The sequence below is a fragment of the Pocillopora damicornis genome, chromosome 11 (genome assembly GCF_964200805.1).
Source record: "Pocillopora damicornis chromosome 11, jaPocDami1.2, whole genome shotgun sequence".
Lineage (NCBI taxonomy): Eukaryota > Metazoa > Cnidaria > Anthozoa > Scleractinia > Pocilloporidae > Pocillopora > Pocillopora damicornis.
The window spans coordinates 18,501,472-18,523,910 of NC_142680.1; the positions used below are offsets into that span (position 1 = coordinate 18,501,472).

At 38.8% G+C, this 22,439-nt stretch overlaps 4 protein-coding genes and 2 long non-coding RNA genes across 14 annotated transcripts in view; 3 read left to right on the forward strand and 3 right to left on the reverse strand.

Annotated features, from left to right (window-relative positions):
- Positions 1 to 691: 691 nt before the first annotated feature.
- Positions 692 to 2,125, reverse strand: LOC149037946 (uncharacterized). Of its 2 annotated transcripts, none has more exons than XM_089186633.1 (3): positions 1,700 to 2,125; positions 1,340 to 1,391; positions 692 to 1,115 (listed from the first exon to the last, which is right to left on the reverse strand). In XM_089186633.1, the coding sequence occupies exons 1-3, from the start codon at positions 2,003 to 2,005 to the stop codon at positions 823 to 825; spliced, it is 651 nt and encodes a 216-aa protein (XP_089042759.1). In that variant the 5' UTR covers positions 2,006 to 2,125; the 3' UTR covers positions 692 to 822. The 2 variants fall into 2 exon arrangements, with proteins under 2 accessions (XP_089042759.1, XP_089042758.1); XM_089186632.1 differs by having other exon boundaries at positions 692 to 1,247.
- A 2,383-nt stretch (positions 2,126 to 4,508) lies between these two features.
- LOC113683383 (uncharacterized) lies at positions 4,509 to 10,869 on the forward strand. 4 transcript variants are annotated; one of them, XM_089186640.1, is made up of 4 exons: positions 4,570 to 4,752; positions 4,952 to 5,122; positions 8,182 to 8,263; positions 9,627 to 10,869. In XM_089186640.1, the coding sequence occupies exons 3-4, from the start codon at positions 8,213 to 8,215 to the stop codon at positions 10,599 to 10,601; spliced, it is 1,026 nt and encodes a 341-aa protein (XP_089042766.1). In that variant the 5' UTR covers positions 4,570 to 4,752; positions 4,952 to 5,122; positions 8,182 to 8,212; the 3' UTR covers positions 10,602 to 10,869. The 4 variants fall into 4 exon arrangements, with proteins under 4 accessions (XP_089042765.1, XP_089042766.1, XP_027056421.2 ...); XM_089186641.1 differs by having other exon boundaries at positions 4,614 to 4,752; positions 5,067 to 5,122; XM_089186639.1 differs by lacking the exon at positions 4,952 to 5,122 and having other exon boundaries at positions 4,509 to 4,640.
- LOC113683382 (uncharacterized) lies at positions 4,557 to 20,599 on the forward strand. Of its 5 annotated transcripts, XM_089186647.1 has the most exons (3): positions 16,064 to 16,129; positions 16,752 to 16,922; positions 18,477 to 20,599. In XM_089186647.1, the coding sequence occupies exon 3, from the start codon at positions 18,478 to 18,480 to the stop codon at positions 19,462 to 19,464; it is 987 nt and encodes a 328-aa protein (XP_089042773.1). In that variant the 5' UTR covers positions 16,064 to 16,129; positions 16,752 to 16,922; position 18,477; the 3' UTR covers positions 19,465 to 20,599. The 5 variants fall into 5 exon arrangements, with proteins under 5 accessions (XP_027056420.2, XP_027056419.2, XP_089042770.1 ...); XM_027200619.2 differs by lacking the exons at positions 16,064 to 16,129; positions 16,752 to 16,922 and adding an exon at positions 4,557 to 4,640; XM_027200618.2 differs by lacking the exons at positions 16,064 to 16,129; positions 16,752 to 16,922 and adding an exon at positions 4,615 to 4,752.
- LOC149037947 (uncharacterized) lies at positions 11,542 to 13,093 on the reverse strand. The gene is made up of 2 exons (XR_016180864.1): positions 12,211 to 13,093; positions 11,542 to 12,112 (listed from the first exon to the last, which is right to left on the reverse strand). It is a non-coding gene; the product is annotated as an uncharacterized LOC149037947 (long non-coding RNA).
- LOC149037948 (uncharacterized) overlaps positions 16,072 to 22,439 on the forward strand; it is a 96,217-nt gene continuing 89,849 nt past the window's right edge. Inside the window, exon 1 of the mRNA XM_089186643.1 lies at positions 16,072 to 16,129. The gene's annotated coding sequence lies outside the window, so the exon portion shown is untranslated. The remainder of the gene's footprint in view (positions 16,130 to 22,439) is intronic.
- Positions 20,910 to 22,439, reverse strand: part of LOC149037949 (uncharacterized) — an 84,422-nt gene continuing 82,892 nt past the window's right edge. The window contains exon 3 of the long non-coding RNA XR_016180865.1: positions 20,910 to 21,282. This is a non-coding gene — a long non-coding RNA (uncharacterized LOC149037949). The remainder of the gene's footprint in view (positions 21,283 to 22,439) is intronic.

The window sequence follows — 22,439 nt, forward strand, 5'->3', positions numbered from 1 at the left end:
AATATAGGGAACCTGTATTAAACGATCACTCTGCCAATCCGCGTAGGTGACCGCTTACTACAGGTTCTTTTGTTCGTTTTACGAAAGAGAGTCATATATGCTGTTCGACACTTCTCGATAAAATGAATTAGTTTATAATACTCATTGAAAAGGTACTAAAGGTTTTCATATGCAGTACTGAAAAACCTCTGCAGAAATGAATCGATCAAGGAGCGTGATTTTAATCTCTTACACCACATTCGACTAATTTACTTTCATATTCACCCTTTTGTCCGCCATCTTGAAAATAATCCATACGCATATGAGGTATCTTCGTAAACCGCACGCCGTTGACATTGTGGGCGCAGAACGTTCTCGATTTCTGGTAACGTGCAGATTCAGAGCACTCAAATAACAATTCGCAGAACCTGCTTTGAATTTAAGCAAACGTTCTGAACGAGATCCTCACCCTTGCAAATTTAACAGAGGAAAAAAACATCTTTTTATTAGAAGAGGAATAAGGAGATTCCAGAGGAGCAGATTCAGGGGTTCCAAAACACTCAATAGCAGATGAGAGCCATTCTAAATATGTAGGTCAATCGAAAAAGCTGACGTTTCGAATCTTGAATCTTTTCAAATTAATTATGATACAGGGTTGATTGGCATTTCTTTGAGGAAAAAAAAAAAGAAAAAAAAAAACAGAAAACCGTTCTCTGGCCACTAGCACAAAATTCAGATATGTTTATTCTCACAAAGTTAGGAACGCGTAGTCTCGTACCCAGACCTTCCTATATTTCAGTCACAGTTGCACGATAGGATCTGGGTACGGGATTATGAAAAACATCAAACAAAGCGATTCAATCTACAATACATATTTTGCTGTCCATTATCTGCGCTTGTGATCCATTTTGCGCCATGACGCTGAATTTCATTTATTAGGCATCCTCTATCTCTTTCTCTACCACTATTAAGCTCTACTGCACTTTTCCACAGTGAGTCATTAAATCCTGGTTTCTTCCAATCTAGTTCAGTGCCTGATGTACATTTCCAGCTGGAGTTGGTGACTTTGCCATCACTGAACGAACCGATGATAGAGGGCCTTCCACTGCTTTCTACTTCGATGGCGATGAGTCGCGCTGTCGGTAAAATGGACAAATTAAAGACCCTCAGCTGATCAGCTTGCTTACAGTCGATCATATCAGTCTCCTCATGGCCATCCACATAAATTTGCATTTTGTCTTTACAGCTTAAACTCGCTTTGACAACTCCTGCAAGGAGGAAAATGTTATAAAAGATCTCCTCGTATGTTTACGGTTCTTCATGAGTTATGGAGTAAGTTAGCCAAAAATAAACGTCCAACCTGTTTCCTTGTTACGATGCAGTCTTTTATGGTCACATCTTGTTTTTCTATTCTACGAAAAAAAATATGTAAAAAGAAATTTCAAGTCGATCATGCCTAAGATAAATTTGAACTCGACTAAGAAACAATAAAAAGCGATGAAGTGTTTGTTGTATTTTTTTGTCTCGTCCTTCACTTAGCTAAATTTCTTCCTACATTGACAACAGAGCGGCCCATAATTTGTTAATGGATATTTCTAAAATTGTTGCATCTAAATTTACGTTCAAGCGTGCAACCGATGTGCGATATGCAAAAAAAAAAAACATTGTAAAGAGATGCTAACATTATTTCTGTTATTTGATGATTTAATGATTCTCAAACCTTGTTTTGTTCAAGCTGATGAAAAGTGCATCCGGGAACCCAAATCAAGATAGCTTCGTTAGAGCAGGGGTCGTCAAGGCTGCAGTTATTGAGAGAACAAGTACCGATGTTATGGCGGTGTTCCGCTACGCAGAAATTGTATGAAATGCAGGAGATATCTTCTTGGCAAGTAACAATACAAGAAAACCAGTCAACGTCTTTGATCGTCTTGTAAGCAAAACCAGTTAAGGCTGCTTTGTTATGAGCGGTGAATGTGAACGCTTCAACGAGGAACAACGTCACCACAAAATACACCTTCATAGGCATCCTCTATAAGGGACTGTGTCGGAGAGCGATATTTCTTTCGGTGCACTCTTTTTTATTTTATGGCTACCTGTCTGGTTTCAAGTTTCTTTCCGTTAAATGCAACCCGCGTCACATAGTAAATCAAATAGTGGGATGTAATTACATGTAATACTGTAATTTCCGTCTGTGAAAGGTCTTTCGTGTATCCGTCTCGACCTTTTAGCAAAATGTCCAGTGTTTGATTCATCTTTCAAAATAAACACTTTCTTTCATGTCAATCTAAATAAGATTTGAAATGTCGGTGTTTGCGAGCTGTCTAACTTCAGCCAATAGGCATCAAACTCAATCGATACGTATAATTTACTTTACTTAAGTTTGTCATTTACTTCTGCATTAAATTTTGATAACACGCTTTTCATCTCAGAAAATGCACTTTGCCGTGTGATTCCGATATTTGTTTTCACTGAGGCTCCTGGCCGTCAATTGACCTTTATTTGCATAGTGGATAAAGTTTTTGATAAAGTGATTCTAAATCTCATGATTAAACAAGTTGTATAAGAGAATTGGTGTTGGAAATCATACAAATTTAGTTGAACAAGGAAAAAAGACATTTTCACGAGCAGCTGGAAAGAAAGTGACATATTGCTTTTCCAAAATAGCACCAAAGTGGGCAGCTAAATTATTGGTAAAATGATGATCGAAGTACAAGCTGTATTCATGATGCAGGACGGTTGACAGCTGACCTTGACGATCAAAGATCTCTAAAAAAAAAACAGATCTGGTGCCGCATACGCTTTGAATATTAAAATTTGGGCGCTTATTTATATTTGAAAGAATCTAGAATAACAACGCGCCGTCGTGTGACCCGGTACATTTGGCGCCTAAAATTTGCCAAGCCTGATGGGAAAAAAAATAACCTAAAATGAGTACTGAACTTCTTATTGAAAAGGAAGATATATTTTACTGGTTTCAAAGCCGTTTGTTGACATCACTATGGCAAACAACAGTACTGTAGTAATCCAGTGCTATACATGATAAGTCAGAGTACTGTTGTATTCCAGTGCTGTAAGTAAACAGTAAGGAAAGACTTACTCTAATGTAACTAATTAATGGAACCGCTACTTAGAAAAATACACTGGCCGTGGACATGTATGCTGTGGCTTACTCGAAAAATGAACGAAAAAAACATAGAAAAATAGCAGCCGCCGTTATCCAGCGTAGCCCACGACTTGACAAGGCATAGTCGTGGAGGCTATACGCAGCGGCTTGTAGTGACATTTCCCTTTGTGAAGTCCAATTACTTAATCAATACCAGTTACTCTTTCTTAACTAGCACAATCATTGTGAATACAGGATCACACAGTTTATATCAACTTTGTTGTCAAAGTTTTGTTCCACTCACCGATTTACAGTGTAGACCGTGAATAAAACTTATGCAGTAATAGGTCAAGAATGCGTGAGCTAAATTCTCTTTAGGAGAGCGACAAGAGGAGAGATCCTGGGATCGAGGTTGAAACAATGTACGAAAAAAGAATTGGTGGCTTCTCTCTCATTTTGTATTTGCGTTGCACGCAACAGAAGAATAATGAACCAATCAGAACCCGATCTAATTTCTCTTTCCATTTTCCACTCTCTAATACTAGTGACATAGAAAAATACCAGCAGAGGCAAATAAATATCGTAATACATGACAAGCAACAATACTAAGTGAAAGAACATGAGACGTCGAGGATTAGAGACAGAAGATGAATTTCTCGCAAAAAGAGCTCTATTTATAATTTAACCGTTTCTCCAGAAGAATATGGATGCCTCTTTCTCCGATTTAGAGCACACAGCAAAAGATTAAGATTTTAAAAAAAGGTTTGTTATGACCTTTGATGACGCAATCCCGACACTGGAATGATTTCAAATTCTTCAACACGCCTGATTGATAAAAACAATCTTTGATTTTGAATCACTTCATCATCTCGAGCGGAATACAGCATTTTAGCATAGCATCGAACATGCGTTCAAAGGAGCATTTCTATCCGTAATCTTTCACAAAAGTTTAAATTGAGACTTAACGAAGACTACTGCATCGATCACAGGGACTTTGGACACCCGGTCACAAGGCACCTTTGTTCATCAAACGCCAGTTGATCCTTACCGACTGCTTCCACGACGTCATCAAAACAGCAAGCTATTGTTTACAAAAGGGAAAGTCCCTGTTTCCATTAATAGACAACTATAAAAAGTGAACTGATCAGCGAAGCTTGTCTGTGTCAACAAAGCTTTAAGTTAACTTATTTGGTTGCAATGGTGTTATTTTCGACGTAGGGGTAACTCCTCAAGCGGCAGACCGGTCATAGTAAACCCTCATCACATGCACGAGGGACATTTCCCACAAAGATATCTTATAAGTGTTATTTTCATTCCCATTGTGTTCTTAAAAGGTCGAGGTAAGATCGAAGCAAACACCACATTGAATACGGGGAAAGCCCCTATTCTAGGAATTCTATAATTAGTGGACCAATCAAAGGCTTTGTTTGTGTGACGCCGTTGTCTCGACAGATCTATAAATTGACCCCACTGTGTAGCGAGGAAGCGGGTTACTCCTCTAGCAGCCGGCGAGTTCGTTTGAAGAAGCTGAGTTGAGCAAGGCCTGATTTATCACGAGGTTTGTTTGTTTGATTTTGAAATGGTTGACGCAGTGATTGATAGAGTACAGTGAAACGATTAACTGTCTTCGAATAAACCTCCGACGTTTGCGATCGGCCGGTGCGCGAAAGGTAACTGATAAAACATTATTTCAGTTTATGAAAGTATTTTATATTCAGCGCTATTTTACCTCCTCAATTCTTTGATAAATAAATATTTTGCTATGAAATACGAGACAGTTAAACATCATATTCGACGGATCCGATCGAAGTAATGCTATTTAACAAATTTACCACAATTTTCCATTTTCTCTAATCTTATTGATCCTAGAAATGACGCCTACAATGAAACCACGAGACGCAACCGAGCGGTTTCACTGCAGAGTTATTTTCAGAATTGTTTTTGTCTTATTTGCATACTCTTTGACGATTCTTTGTTGCTTAAGCACTTGGACAAGGGAAAATGTTTATTTGAAACTCCGTCGTGGATATTATACAAGAGGTGATTCTATCGTAGCAATCTATCTAGCATTATAAATTGTTGGTGGATCATCGTTGAACTCAATTGCCACCGCCATTTAAGTCTTTGTTTGTATTCAACTTAGAAAGTATACGATCATCCATAATTCTGTAAACTGTTTCGTAAATTTTGAGGAATCATAAAAATAGTAGGAGCAGTGTCGACTCACGGTCGATGGGAATGGTGTTTCATGTAGCTCATCATGGACTTCGCCAAAAACAGTGTAGCACTTTTGATCGTTTCATTACCTGATATACATGGCCATTTTTTCAAAATGCATTAGTGTTATTCTTTGGTGCGTGACGTGGCTTTGACCTTGTAGGATGAGCTCTTTGCTTGTAAAGGTAGAAGGTTCATTTGCCATTAACTCGATCAAATTAACCTTCGTATCCGTTTCCACCTTTAATTGTTTCTGGAAGACAGTCCGAGCATGAAAACGTTCAAGGAATTGTTGAGAATTATTAACGCTAAACCTTTTCCCGAATTTCTGTGGGGTGATCTAACCAAAATGGTTTAGAAAATATCACATATACAAGAGTTAGATATCTGATAGGTTTCCTTTACATAGCTGGTGTGTTTGAAAAGATCGGGGCACGACCAAAACAAACGCGTAGCTCAGTCGTAGGGAAAGCCCCCATATCTACTAATTCTGTAACAGATAGATTAGATAGTTTGATTGGATGAACATCATCGTTTAAAACGTTATCTTCAAAATTACCGAGAAAAGTTTGTAAATCGCTCGCCTCCGGCTCTCGATCTCTCAACTTTTTTTGCGTTCTCCCAACATCCCCAATAGAAAGGGGGTTCACTTCAGAATGCACAGTTTTATGGTAAAAAATTGTACAGAATTTATAAGCTTGATCTTCGTAGACTGATGGCTTCGATGTATAAATATTATGTTATAGAAGACTGCCACTTATTCGCCTAAACACCAAACACATCATGTTCTACGGATTTATCTGTGATATGCAACCAAGAAGCTGACGGTAGTTATGATTTCAAGTTGTTTCATTGTGCTTAAGAGCGAGACAGTTACCCAGCATATTCGACGGATCCGATCGAACTTATTTTATCTGACAATTTTCCATTTTCTCTAATCGAATTGATCATAGAAATGACGTATGCAATGTTCAAAACTAAAGTGAAACCTAAAGGCGCAACCGAATAGTTTCACTGCAGGGTTATTTTCCGAGTTTTTTTCCTCTTTTTTACCTTGACAGACAAATGATATATGGTCCTTCATGATTCTTTGTTGATTAAGCACTCGGACAAGGGGAAATGTTTAGTTTTAAAGTCCGTCATGGATATTATGCAAGAACTAATTTTATCTGTTTCTAAATTGTTGATGAATTACCGATGAACGCAGTTACCACTACCATGAAAGTCTCTGTTTGTATTCAACTCGAATAGTATTCGACCATCGTTAATTCTGTTAACCGTTTCGTAAATTTTGAGAAATGATAAAAATGGTAGAAGCAGTGTCGATTCAGTGTAGATGGGAATGATATTTCATGTAGCTCTTGGACTTCGCCAAAAACAGCGTGGCACTTCTGATCGTTTTATTACCTGATATTCATGGAAATTACTCAGAATGCATTAGTGTTATTTTTAGTGCGTGACATGGCTTTTAATTAGTAAGACGAGCTCTTTGCTTGTAAAATGAGACAAAAATCATACGGCGGACTGAGATTGATTTGCTGTACATTCAAATTAACCTTCGTATCTGTTTTTATCTGTAATTGTTTCTGGAAGACAGTCCAAGCATGAAAACGTTCAAGGAATTGGTTGAGAATTATTGACACTAAACTGTCTCTATTGACGGAGTTAGAAGCGTGAACTAAATGCGAATTTTGCGGTAGTTTTGTAATTTTCCACCCGAATTTCTGTGGGGTGATCCAACCAAAATTACGTATACAAGGGATTTTTTCCCTAAAAGACATCTGATCTAATGTTTCTAAAAGGGAAAGTCCCTGTTTCCACCAATTATCAATTATAAAAAAGAGAACCATAACGCAATCAATAAAACAGGAATGTCGTGCTAACACTGCGAATCTGAAGCTTGCCACATCAAGTCCTCTCAAACGGTGCGTGGCCTTTTAAGCTTTGAGCCGGCTTTGTCCTGCGACCTGTTTTTGATTAACTGAACTGCTTCCCACTAGAAAATCCTGCTCTTTGTTTTGTTTCTCTATGTAACATCGTAAGTAATCAACTGAGATTGATATAGTTGCTCTAAAAACTGTTATATCCATACAAATAGATAGAAATATTTTGTCAAATATCAAAGTGCCTTTTATTCCTCACACTCTTTCAACACCAAGGAACCCTTCTTGGGTATCACGTTGCTCTTCGATTCTTCACCAGCGACCTAAATATTTACTTAAAGAATTCGACGAAACCGAGTGAATTTATTGATAACCGTAGTGCCGCTGTATTCGAAAGATTGGCTTCGAGGCTGTCTTTTTGTTCTTATTATTTTGTGTACTTCCATTTTACCTCCCAAGACACCTGTGTATTTTCTTTTTTACTAATTCAGAGTGAACTCTAGAAAATAAGGGAATCGTTAATCTTAATTCCAGCAGGCCGGCTTCAATGGTAAATTATTCATCGTAGTAACTGGTTTTAAGATAATTCCCCAAAATATTGTGCCACTATGGCCATTCATCGTTTCTTAAAACCGTCCTAGTAATTTAATACTCAAACATTTTGCCAATAATGATAGCTGTATAACAACAAACTGTGATCATTTTGCACCTGAGCTGCAAGAAAAAAAGCCTAAATAATTATCAGGCTTCGAAGGGATTCGAACCCGTGCTTTCCAATTACTAGTCATGCATTACTATCATCTGAGCTACGAAGCCACACTTAGATAACAGTGCACATTTCAGAGGGTCCTTCTTTCCCGTGGATCACGTAGGAACCTGATAAAATTTTTAACGAAGGATTTTAAGTCCTTGTGTACTCTCCCCGAGCTCCTTATAAATAGATTAAGAGACACAGCGTATCACAGTTCAAGCCTGATTCTTCTAAACTCGTTTTTCCAGGTTTACCTTACCTTCCACAGGATCAGTACTAATGGATAAAATGACCAAAAACAAACCGTCAAGGCTATCTGACAGGGAGGAGGTAAATCAAAAAGTATCTTATCAATCTTTAGCTTATAATTATAATTATAGAGTGATGATATAACAGCTTTCAACTGCTCCTTAGAAAGGAAAACCTATTTTCCTGCTTGCTTGCTCACTGTAGCAAACGTACTGGTAGATTTTCAGAATTTTTCAATTAAAATGACAGGTGGTTTCGAAAATACATCAAGAGGTAACCTAATCTAATAGTAATTTGCAATGATAGCAACCAAGGTAAATAAAAATTGAACGACGAAAGGACCGTTAGAACGTACCCGACAGTTAGGATACATGTATGAAACGACATACAGACACACTCCTTGAAAAATTGACTAATTGGGGGCGAAAACTGAGGGCATTTCGCATCGGAACATAGTTTTCCCTCAACTGTCCATCAAACCATCTTTGGTAGTAAGGCAATAAAACCACATTGGTTTCTGGAAATACGTTAAAATAAAATTTTTAGGGCTCACGATAATCAAAGCTGCAAAAGGCCCAATGTTGATCTCTTGCGACATCGAAAATTTCAAAGTTGACAAGCTCGCCCCTCGTAACAAACCGCATGTAGCAAGAAATTGTGTATATTCCTAAGTTATGTGATATCTCAGGGGTTTGGAAAGCATTTCAATTTTGATATGTGTTTATTGAGAGGTTCGATGTAATTCATTTAAAAACACTCGTCAAAGTTATTCCTTTTTAGAGAGCTTTGACCATTCAGACATACATGAACATTTCAGAACTATGCATTGACAGTCTCGCCGATGCTGTACAAATGCTCAGGATTTCATATTTGGAATCCCAAGTTGGGCCTGGGAAAAGTACTTCTTTCCTGAAAAATATGAATTTGTTAAAAAAGCTGGAGAAGCTTGCTAGCTGATAGCTTGATGGGCAAAGTTTGAAACAAAACTTTGTTCCGATGCGAAATGCTCCCGACTGCTCTTACAGAGATCGCCACTTGAATAGGCCAACGCCGCGCGGAGATTGAAACTATTAAAGCCTCTGAAAGACGTTGCAATACTCACCAAAAAGCCCTTTCCTTAGGGAAAGAGTGAAGTCAACATACTCCAACTTGCGAATGAGAATGATTGCATTCTCCTTTGCACGTCTTAGAGGTGCATTTCCAAGCTCATGGTACAAATTCAAAGACAAGCCACCAAAAATGAGAAGGGGGAATAAGTACTGTTAAAGCGTACTACTTTTTGAAAACGCCATTTACAAGGATAGAGATGATTTGCTCGCACTGTCCCTGTCCATGATTTGACCATTCAATGAGGCGCACAAGTGGCTTACAATATTAACAATGAACGACTGAGTCATCTTTCCCCAACAGTTTATGAATTAATAGTCTGAATGTTTAATTGTAGAGAGAACGTTTAAGAACGGACCCTGACTTAAAGTATTTCGTTGACGAGATCAACCTTTTGACTGAAGATGAAAAGCAGCAAGATATGAGAGATTTAACAGAGCTTCAAAAGAAAACAGAGGAGATGATTTCCAACGCAAAAGAGATCATTAGGAGCCTCCGTACAGTGGCTAAGAAACTAGACGGCGTGTGGAGGGACTGCAAGATATCTCATGCTGTTGGAATAGGCGTTGGAATAGTGGGAGGCCTTCTTTCAATCGGTGGAGGAATTGCAACATTGATGACAGCGGGGGCTGCTTCTCCCTTGTTGATAGCAGGATTGTCTCTTGGAGGCGCTGGATTAACTACAAAGTTAGGGACAGCCGCCGTCAACTCTTTCATAAACTCAAATGAAATGAACAAGGCCGAAGAAAAATTGGCTAAGACTGTGGACAGTATTGACGAGGTAAACAGGACTGTCCAAAAGATTTTGATCACCAAAGAAAGAGTAAGACTTATCTACATTTATTTCCTTGCCAAAACCCTAAAGTTGGGAGGTCCTGTGTTCTTGAAGATCCTTCGTGAGCTGGTGTTTCTCTCCGGAGGGACACCTACCAAAATGGTAATACAAGTAGCAGAAAAGGTAATGGCCTATGCACAGGCAGCGAGTCAGGCTGGTGCGAAAGCTGCAACCCAGGCTGGTGCTAAAGGAGCGGGAAAGGCAGTTTTGCAATCTGTTGACGATGTGTTACGAGCAACGGGTCAGACTGGAGCACAAGCTGCTGATGACGTAGTCCAAACAGGGGCTAAAGCGGGCTCTAAGGTAGTTGGTAAAGTTGTCGGTAAAGTCATCATTGGAGTCAATGTTGTATTCGTAGTGTGGGATACCATAGAACTTGGCTTCACCATTAGGGATCTCGTTGAAAACAAGGGATCTGAAGCTGCAAAAGTTCTGAGACAAAAGGCAGAAAAACTTGAGAATGCCATGAAGCAATAAATATCGGCAAAAGGGAAGAGTTCGAAATGATTTCAACGATAAAGACAACATCGATCTGCGTTGGCGTGAACATTTTTTATCGTGCGCCTAGTTGCATTTGGCCATTTTATATGAGGAAGTTACATCTTAGGACTGCATCAATGGCGTTTAAGAAGTTTTATTTTTTATCTGGCCTCTTTAGATTTTCAGAGGGATAAGAAAAGGATGTTTAATGTTGATGTATACAGTGAAAAGGAGTGTAATAAAATAATTACATATTTTAAAGTAAGTAACTTCTGGGGTCTTTTGGGTTGACGCCTGCATGTAAGGCAAAATTATTCTGATGCTTTCCTTTCAGTGATGAAGAAAGACCATTTTCATTTTCTATTTACGTTCCCAGTTTAGTGAGGGACAGCGGCTCAGCTTCAAAGAAATCCCTAAATACCCGAACGCAATGACCCTGTGAGGAATGTTTGGAACTCGGATTCTGATATAATTGCGGGCCCTACTTTTTCGGTTTTATGCATTCATGATGCATAGTCCAAATTCATTTAAAATTCTTTGACTTTATCAGACAACGAGTCGTTGGCTATTTTGCGAGGCAGCTTAACAAATTTTCATGAAATGTTCTAAGTGGTAGGCATCTGGGCCACGATAGTCCCCACTACAATAGAGGCGATCACGTGGTCAGGACATGCCTGCTCATATCCCATCAAAATTTTAATAATTTTTCTCTCGTTTGCCTCGGCTTTTTTGGGGGCCCCACCTTCATGGAACATTTCCACCTTGTTTCCCCCGGTGACAGTCATTTGAGGCCCGCTGAGCTTGTTCCTAGAAGAAGCCGGTGTTCTCTATGACTGCATATATTGACAACGGATGGGTAGAAAGCGATGAAAGGCGTACCCATTTTAAGGGTATTTCTCTTCAGAGATTGGAACACCAGGAATTATAAAAAATACTCTAATTTTATTCAAATCTTTACGCAAAGCTAAAAAATTCAGATATGTTAATTTCACAAAGTTAGGAGCGCGTAGTCTCGTACCCAGATCTTCCTACATTTCAGTCCCAGTTACACGGTAGGATCTGGGTACAGGATTACGGAACGCATCAAACGAAGCGATTCACTTTACAATACATATTTTGCTGTCCATCATCTGCACTTGTGATCCATTTTGCGCCATGACGCTGGATTTCATTTATTTGGTATCCCCTATCTCTTCCTCTACCACAATTGAGCTCTACTGCACTTTTCCACAGTGAGTGATTAAATTCTGGTCTCTTCCAATCGAGTTCAGCACCTGATGTACATTTCCAGCTGGAGTTGGTGACTTTGCCATCACTGAACGAGCCGGTGATATAAGGCACGCCACTGCTTTCTACTGCAATGGCGATGAGTCGCGCTGTTGCTTAAATGGACAAACTAAAGACCCTCGACTGATCAACTTTTTTATAGTCGATCATATCAGTCTCCTCATTGCCATCCACATAAATCTGCATTTTGTCTTTGCAGCTTAAATTCGCTTTGACAACTCCTGCAAGGAGGAAAATGTTTTAAGCGTAAAAGGTCTTCTCGTATGTGTAAGGTTCTTTATGAGTCATGGAGTAAGTTAGCGAAAAATAAACGTCCAACCTGTTTCCTTGCCAGGATGCAGTCTTTTATGGTCACATCTTGTTTTTCTACTCTGCAAACAAAAAATATGTTAAAAAGAAATTTCAAGTCGATCATGCCTAAGATAAATTTGAACTCGACTAAGAAACGATAAAAAGTGATGAAGCGTTTGTTGTATTTTTTTTTGTCTCGTCCTTCACTTAAGCTAAATTTCTTCCTACATTGACCACAGAGCGGCCCATAATTTTTTAATGGATATTTCTAAGATTGTTGCATCTAAATTTACGTTCAAGCGTCCATCCAAATTGAAGATGTTAGCAGATGCACGATACGCAAAAAAAAAAAACAACAACAACAACATTATAAAAAGATGGTAACATTACTTCTGTTGCTTGATGATTTAATAATTCTCAAACCTGGATTTGTTCAAGCTGATGAAAAGTGCATCCGGGAACCCAAATCAAGATAGCTTCGTCAGAACAGGGGTCGTCAAGGCTGCACTTATTGAGAGAACAAGTACCGATGTAATGGCGGTGTTCCGCTACGCAGAAATTGTATGAAATGTAGGAGATCTTCTTGGCAAGTAACAATACAAGAAAACTAGTCAACGTCTTTGATCGTCTTGTAAGCAAAACCAATTAAGGCTGCTTTGTTATGAGCGGTGAATGTGAACGCTTCAACGAGGCACAACGTCACCACAAAACACACCTTCATAGGCATCATCTATGAGGGACTGTGTCGGAGGGCGATATTTCTTTCGGTGCACTCTTTTTTATTTTATGGCTACCTGTCTGGTTTCAAGTTTCTTTCCGTTAAATGCAACCCGCGTCACTTAGTAAATCAAATAGAGGGATGTAATTACATGTAATACTGTAATTTCCGTCTGTGAAAGGTCTTTCGTGTATCCCTCTCGACCTTTTTAGCAAAATGTCTAATGTTTGATTCGTCTTTCAAAAGAAACGCTTTCTTACATGTCAATCTAAATAACAAGTTGAAATGTCGGTGTTTTTTTTTTGTCTAACTTCAGCCAATAGGCACCAGACTCAATCGATACGTATAATTTACTTTACTTAAGTTTGTCATTTACTTCTGCATTAAATTTTGATAACACGCTTTTCATCTCAGAAAATGCACTTTGCCGTATGATTCCGATATTTGTTTTCACTGAGGCTCCTGGCCGTCAATTGACCTTTATTTGCATAGTGGATAAAGTTTTTGATAAAGTGATTCTAAATCTCATGATTGAACAAGTTGTATAAGAGAATTGGTGTTGGAAATCATACAAATTTAGTTGAACAAGGCGAAAAGGCATTTTCACGAGCAGCTGGAAAGAAAGTGACATATTGTTTTTACAAAATAGCACCAAAGTGGGCAGCCAAATTATTGGTAAAAAGATGATCGAAGCTGTATTCATGATGCAGGACGGTTTACGTCTGAGCTTGACGATCAAAGATTTCTTTTAAAAAAACAGGATCTGGCGCCGCATACGCTTTGATTATTAAAATTTGGGAGCTTAAGTAGATTTGAAAGAATCCAGAATAAAAACGCACCGTGGTGTGACTTGGCACATTTGGCGCCTAAAATTTTGCCAAGCCTGAGGGAAAAAAACAATGACCTAAAATGAGTACTGAACTTCTTATTGAAAAGGAAGCTATATTTTACTGGTTTCATAGCCGTTTGTTGACATCACTATGGGAAACAACAGTACTGTAGTAATCCAGTGCTATACATGATAAGTCAGAGTACTGTTGTATTCCAGAGCTGTAAGTAAACAGTAAAGGAAAGACTTACTCTGATGTAACTACTTAATGGTACCACTACAGTCGAACCTCGATTATCCGGACTCGGTGGGACTAGGGTAAATAGTCCGGATAATCGAGAGTCCGGATAATCGAAAATATGAATATTAATGAGACAATGTAAACAAAAGAAATAAAGATAACACATTTTTAATTCTAAAAGTTTGCTTCAACAGATCGCTTTCGCTTTCTTGGACATGTTGTCGTTTTGAGTTATGATCGTCTCGTGTGTTTACATAACCCACGCTCAGCTTAGCAACAAAACAATACTGAACAAATCAAAATTCAGCTGAATGCATTAGAATACTTCGTCTCTTTTTGTCTCCGAGCGCTCGATCTTTCGAAAGCGGACCGTGTAATGGGCTGTTTTAAACGCAATTTTCCTGACTTTTAACATAATTTCTGAATTTTTTTACCTCCTAAAGTTTTAAACATCTAAGGTCATTAATATACATGAAAAAAACGGGACCAGAGAAAAAGTCCGGTTAATCGATGTCCGGATAATCGAGGTTCGACTGTACTTAGAAAAATTCACTGGCCGTAGAATTAAATTTTGTGATTAAAACGTGTAGGTTTTGCTTTTAGATTCTGTTTGTTTCAATGAAAATGTATGCTGTGGCTTATTCGAAAAATAAACGAACATAACAATGAAAAACAGCAGCCGCCGTTATCCAGTGTATTCCATGACTTGACAAGGCATAGTCGTGGAGGTTATATCCAGCGGCCTATAGTGACATTTCCCTTTGTGGAGTCCAATTGCTTAATCAATACCATTTACTTTTTCTTAACTAGCACAATCATTGTGTCAGGATCACAGAGTTTATATCAAATTTGTTGTCAAAGTTTTGCTCCACTCAACGATTTACAATGTAGACCGTGAGTAAAATTTATGCAGTAATAATTCAAGAATGCATGAGCTAAACTCTCTTTTTGGAGAGCGAGAACAGGAGAGATCCTGGGATCGAGGTTGAAACGATGTACGAAATAAGAATGGGTGGCTTCTCTCTCATTTTGCATTTGGGTTGCAAGCAACAGAAGAATAATGAACCAATCAGAACCTGATTTTATACATTCATCTAATTTCTTTTTCCATTTTCTACTCTCTAATACTAGTGACATAAAAAAATACCCGGCGGAGGCAAATAAATATCGTAATACATGACAAGCAACAATACTAAGTGAAAGAACATGAGACGTCGAGGATAAGAGACAGAAGGTGAATTTCTTGCAAAAAGAGCTCTATTTATAATTTAACCGTTTCTCCAGAAGAATATGGATGCCTCTTTCTCCGATTTAGAGCACACGGCAGAAGATTAAAAAAAGGTTTGTTATGACCTTTGATGACGCAATTCCGGCACTGGAATGATTTCAAATTCCTCAACACGCTTGATTGATAAAACAACCTTTAATTTTGAATCACTTCATCATCTCAAGCCGAATACAGCATTTCAGCATAGCGAACATGCATTCAAAGGAGCATTTCTATCCGTAATCTTTCACAAGTTAAAATTGAGACTTGACGAAGACTATTGCATCGATCACAGGGACTTTGGACACCCGGTCACAAGGCACCTTTGTTTATCAAACGCCAGTTGATCCTTACCGACTGCTTCCACGACGTCATCAAAACAGTAAGCTATTGTTTACAGAAGGGAAAGTCCCTGTTTCCATTAATAGACAACTATAAAAAGTGAACTAATCAGCGAAGCTTGACTGTGTCAACAAAGGAGTATCCGATTGCCGCCATCTGGAAGTTTTAAGCTAACTTATTTGGTTGCAATGGTGTTATTTTCGACGTAGGGGTACCTTCTCAAGCGGCAGACCGGTCAAAGTAAACCCTCATCACATGCACGAGGGACTTTTCGCACAAAAATATCTGATAAGTGTTATTTTCATTCCCACTGTCTTCATAAAAAGGTCGAAGTAAGGTCGATGCAAACACCACGATGAAAACGGGGAAAGCCCCTATTCTGGGGATTCTATAAGTAGTGGACCAATCAAAGGCTTTGTTTGTGTGACGCTGTCGTCTCGACAGATCTATAAATTGACTCCACTGTGTATCGAGGAAGCGGGTTACTCCTCCAGCAGCTGGCGAGTTCGTTTGACGAAGCTGAGTTGAGCAAGGCCTGATCTATCACGAGGTTTGTAGTGTGTTTCCTCATTGTAAGGTTAAGTTTGTTTGATTTTGAAATGGCTGACGCAGTGACTGATAGAGTACAGTGAAACGACTAATTTTCTTCGAATAAACCTTCGACGTTTGCGATCGACCGGTGCGCGAAAGGTGACTGGTAAAACATTATTTCAGTTTATGAAAGTATTTTATATTCAGCGCTATTTTACCTCCTCAATTCTTTTAAAATTGGGTGCGGTTTTTCAGCTTTGAAATATTTCTTGCGGTCCGTTTATCATCAAGAGCTGCTTCCTTTGGGAAGGACATCACATTGCTTTCATTTGTTATGCAGGACGGTAGTCGGGAGGTTCGAGAAATGACTTTTTAAGCTTGATCTTCGTAGACTGATGGCTTTGATAAATAAATATTTTGCTATGAAATATTGCTACTTATTCGCCTGAACACAGAAACACATCATATTCAACGGATTTATCAGTGATATGCAACCGAGAGGCTCACAATAATTATGATTTTGTTTTATTGTGCTTTAAGAACGAAACAGTTAAACATCATATTCGACGTATCCGATCGAAGTAATGCTATTTAACAAATTTACCGCAATTTTCCATTTTCTCTAATCTTATTGATCCTAGAAATGACGCCTACAATGAAACCACGAGACGCAACCGAGTGCTTTCACTGCAGAGTTATTTTCAGAATTGTTTTTCTCTTATTTGCATACTCTTTGACGATTCTTTGTTGCTTAAGCACTTGAACAAGGGAAAATGTTTATTTGAAACTCCGTCGTGGATATTATACAAGAGGTGATTCTATCCCAGCATTCTATCTAGCATTATAAATTGTTGGTGGATTATCGTTGAACTCAATTGCCACCGCCATTTAAGTCTTTGTTTGTATTCAACTTAGAAAGTATTCGATCATCCATACTTCTGTTAACTGCCGTTTCGTAAATTTTGAGGAATCATAAAAACAGTAGGAGCAGTGTCGACTCACTGTCGATGGGAATGGTATTTCATGTAGCTCATGGACTTCGCCAAAAACAGTGTAGCACTTTTAACCGTTTCATTATCTGATATACATGGCCATTTTTTCAAAATGCATTAGTGTTATTCTTTGGTGCGTGACGTGGCTTTGATCTTGTAGGATAAGCTCTTTGCTTGTAAAGTGAGACGGTTCATTTGCCATTAACTCGGTCAAATTAACCTTCGTATCCGTTTCCACCTTTAATTGTTTCTGGAAGACAGTCCGAGCATGAAAACGTTCAAGGAATTGTTGAGAATTATTAACGCTAAACTTTTTCCCGAATTTCTGTGGGGTGATCTAACCAAAATGGTTTAGAAAATATCACGTATACAAGAGTTAGATATCTGATAGGTTTCCTTTGCATAGCTGGTGTGTTTATGAAAAGATCGGGCACGACCAAAACAAACGAGTAGCTCAGTCGTAGGGAAAGCCCCATATCTACTAATCTACTACTGTAACAGATAGACTAGATAGTTTGATTGGATGAACATCATCGTTTAAAAAGTTATCTTCAAAATTACCGAGAAAAGTTTGTAAATCGCTCGCCTCCGGCTCTCGATCTCTCAACTCTTTTTGCGTTCTACCAACATCCCCAATAGAAAGGGGGTTCACTTCAGAATGCACAGTTTTCAGGTAAAAAATTGTACAGAATGTGGAAACATTTTCGTCGGACTATTCCCTAGTAATGTATAAACACTGGTTCTGTGACGAAGATATGTTTGTATTCTACACACTGTCATTTCTGGGAAAGCAATGAATATTAATAATCAGTTATGATAGGTTAAGGAATTTCTAAGAAACATCTAACGCCTCAAGAGCTGATGGTCAAAGTTCATTCTGAATTTTCAAGAATTAATTACCTCTTTACTGATAAATTATAGTTGCCTGCAAAAAATAAAATCCGCGATACTTAACAAGTTTCCCAAGGATTCCGCTTGATAAATTCATGTCATTTTCTGGGAAATTCTTTTGGAGCAGCTACCGAAGTGAGCTCATGGTTTATGGTTTCAGAATCCTTTTCATGATAAGTGCTCGTTTTATGGAAAGCCATGCCTTTTTCAGTGAATCTACAAAAAAACATGTGTTAACCTTAAACACCCAAATATCAGTATGAATATTCCCCATACCGTTTTCCATACATTCCTAGGGCACTGACAAGGAGAATTTGTTTAAAATTCAAGAGCTTCTTTGCTTGGTGATCATTTCGTTTTTTATTGTGACCTTCATGGTTGATTCAGGAGTGATATTGTGTGGAGAAACTAGATGCTAGTCACTCTTTAAGGGTTAACTGACAATAATTCTGAATGATCATATAAAGGAAACTTTGCTTTCAGAATGGACGCAAGAATAGACAGCGATATGGAGGATGCCGTCAGAGGGATAAATGAGTTGTCTGACGCTGAAAGGCAACAGTGCTGGAGTGGTCTACATGACCTTCAAATGAAGACGGTGGATGCGCGTGTCAAAATCCAAATAACCGCAGACAGTTTTCGTGCAGCGGCTGATAAACTGGATCAAGTATGGCGGGACTGTAAGATAGCACATGCTGCTGGAACAACTGGTGGAATAATTTCGGGTTGCCTCGCCCTTGCAGGTGTAACAGTAATGACGGGAGGTGCTGCCACGCCATTTCTGTTGGCTGGACTGGGTTTTGGAGTCGGCGGGGCTGTCACAAATATCGGGACAAGCTGTGTGGAGGCTTCCATAAACTCTTCTGAAATAGAGAAAGCTGAAAATCTCTGGAGGGAGGCTTTAGACAGTATCAACGTTGTTACTACGACTGTACAGAGTTGGCTGAATAAGAAAGAGATGGCGAGGATTGGTTACATTCTGTACCTTGCAGAAGCCTTCGAGTTTGTCGACCCCGTCCTGCTGAACCTGCTTCATGATATGGTATCCACTGCTTTCGGGATTCCCATCAACATACTGAAAAAGTTATCTGCCGCTGCAGCCCCGTCGAAGGCCGGAGCAAAACTCTTGACAGAAGTCGGTGCACAGGGGGGAAAAGGAATAGCCCAACTAGCTGATGACGCAGCACAAGTAGGAAAGACAGGATTGCAAGTGGCTGATGACATGGCTCAAGTGGGAAAAGCAGGACTGCAGGCTTCTGATGACGTGGCACAAGCAGGTGCCAAAGCAGGGTCCAAGTCGGCAGGGAAATATGCTGGTAAAGTCTTGATTGCAGCCAACATTGCATTCCTGATGGTGGATTGCATAGACCTTGGATTCACGGTCAGAGATCTTGTTAAAAACAAAGGATCCGAGGCAGCAAAAGATTTGAGGAGGAAGGCAAAGCAACTCGAGGATTTACTCAAGAAGTGAAACAGGCAAGGAACTCTGATGAATAGACGTAAATACGACTCTTTCAGATAAGAAACATTCAATTATTGACTCTCAGTTTCAGTATAGTGATTAAATGTTCTTAAATTACTTAAACACAAAACACTATCAGTAACGTACAGTCATGTAAAGAGATACAAATGATGGAATCAATGTCACTAAGTTTCAAAGCTTTTTTGTACTAACTGCATAGAGAACCTTTGCGATGAACCCAGTCTTGTTCGAGCCGTCCAGACATTTTCGAAGGTTTTCCACTTATTTCGTAAGCCGTTCCGAATATTTCAAAGGTGTCCTGGTGAGTCTACGCCAAATTGTCAGAAGTAATCTCCCATCCATATGCGAAGGTTTCCATCAATTGTATGGTGTGTTCTCCGTTAAGATCTTATTGATTGGAATTTCTCTTGATTCCCCGTACATTTCTTGAAAACTGCGTCAGTTAAGGCTGGGATAGCTCGAGTTTTTATCTCTAGACGTACTGGCTTGGTCAGCTGCCATAAGCTGACATGATGTAGGAATCTTTACTCTTTTAAATCCCAAGACTGATTGTTAATTCTCCCCTTCAGCTGCTCAACATTTCCTTGTAAATTAGTGATGAGAACTTGGTACTAGATCAAGATAGCAGCTTCCACCTGATGAGATTGAATATTCTCATTACCTGTTTACTGATTAATGTATGGATGTTATGGGGAGAAGTTTCATGAAAATCACGTCTAGAGTTAAAGAGTTAATCTGCATGAGTGAGGCCAGTTGACAGACCTAATATTGTATGTAACTGAATAACAAAGAATGTAAACAAAAATGCTCAATCAGCGTTTTGCATTTTACCAATTTTAAATTCTCGAAGTTTTTAACAAAACATAACTTCAAAATGACATAAAAACGGTCAAAAGCCCAGAAAGACCTCTGCAAGAGTTGTGGGTAACACTAGTTTAAAGAACTTTAGTTTTTCACCTTTGAAAGGTTTTGTAATGATTGCAGATCACAAGTATATTCATTATAACAACCCAGAAACGAAGGGACGATTCAATAACGTCGCTGTTTTCACAGTTAAGAGAGACTTATGCTATGTTGATTGTAGATATTTCTTTTCCAGCAAGGATTAAAATTTAAAAACTTCTCTTGTTATTCCTGGTTATTATTGACAAGGATTATCCAGTCTCCTTTGTTGAACGTAGATATTTTTTGCTTATCATAAAAACGAGAACATTACAAAGCGTCTACACTCTCCGACATTTTTCTCGATATCACCCGCTAAGGTGAAAGTACTTGCAAAGGACCGCCAAGTGGGTTAAGTACCAGCGAACAACTATTATTTAAGTGTGATGGTTTTGACTGAATTTCCAGGTGAGTGTAGTCATTAGAGTTGCGGTGTCGTTTGTTTCGGTATTTGTTGTAAGTCGATGTGTGCATCGTCGGATGAAGTTTTCGTTGTTCTTCAAAAGAACACGGCGAAGGTATTTGTTGTCGTCGAATAAGCTACAACCACAGCGACCATACCGTACATAAAGGGCATCAGTTGGAGAACAACAACACTTACATAATGCAACACTAACAAACATGAAAGACAAGGAACCACCAAAAAACAAACATTGCACCCCGCCTTCACCCGCTTCTTAAAAAAAAAAAGTTCAATTGCTCCGACTGCCACGCTTCCTGTCTTGGAGAAACTGGAAGAAAGCTCGCAACAAGACTCACTGAACACAAGCGAGCGACGAGGAAAGCTGACGTCGACAATCACATTGCTGAACATCATCGATTTACGAAACACACCACTGACTTGGACTTTGCGCAATGGCTAACCTACAGCAATAACATATTCAACGACTAACTCTAGACTAACTCTGGACCAACTCTGGAAAGGTCGTGGCATGGCTCAAAAATTTAAATTGTCTCAATTTTTCGAATTTTCAATCCGAAACTTTTAATTCACGCGTTGGATTTGGCATAAAACCTACTGTCTTCGTGGGCTTTTCCTCTGAGTAACGGTTTCATGTCATCTCCATTTTTTTCAATTATGTATAATGCGTGAATCCAGCTTGGTTCCTCAGGATCAGTGTAGGATCTTTGGCTTGTAACCGATTTAAAAAAGAAAGGACAAGAGACCTACGCCGTTAGGATGAACGAGTCTTGGAACCTCTGTTGATGGAAGTATCGGATCCAAAGCGTGAAGAAAAAGTTCTGGGCCTCGCATGGTTTCATTGTAACCAAACCATTTATTTTTTCAAGCAAATGGTGAATACATGGTCACATTTGAGTCGTCTTTGTTGCAGGAGTTTTGTTTCTCTCTTCGAGTTTTTGATATGCAAAAAGCTGATGATGCAACTCCGGTGTTGATTTCAAATTTTTGCACGCTTGGCTGAGATAAACAATCCTTTATTTCAAATGGCTTCATTTCACATTTAAGGCATATTAAGCATTTTATTGTTGAAGCTGTAATTTTCATGAGCCAACTCTATCTCTCTTCGCAAATCATTAAATAATCATCATGTAAAGAAAACTTTTTTAAATGAAGATCTAATCCTGAGCAATCAGAACATGTCGGTACGTGTTTCTTTTTAGGAAAAAAATCCCGTTAAGACAAATTCAAGGATGAGAGGGCAGGAATGTCGTGAACATCACGTGCTTACACTGTGACTCTAGGGGCTGATTTGGAAAACTTCTACAGAAAGGGGAGGAAAAAGTGTACTTAAATAAATGGTACTCATTTTTATGCCTTTAGTACTTGCAGTTATGATTAGTTATAATCTCAATTCATCAGCCCCTCTTTTTCCGCCAACATTTTAAAACACTTTTCTGTCTTCTATAATGAGTGGAATAATATATAATCATTTTCAATATAGGAGGGTAAATTACCGAGAAAATTCTTAAGTGGTAACCAGAAAAGAGACATTAGATAAATTAAAATTCTCTAAGAAAGCGCTCTTCTAAAGTTCTGTCACACAAATCCTCTTATAACG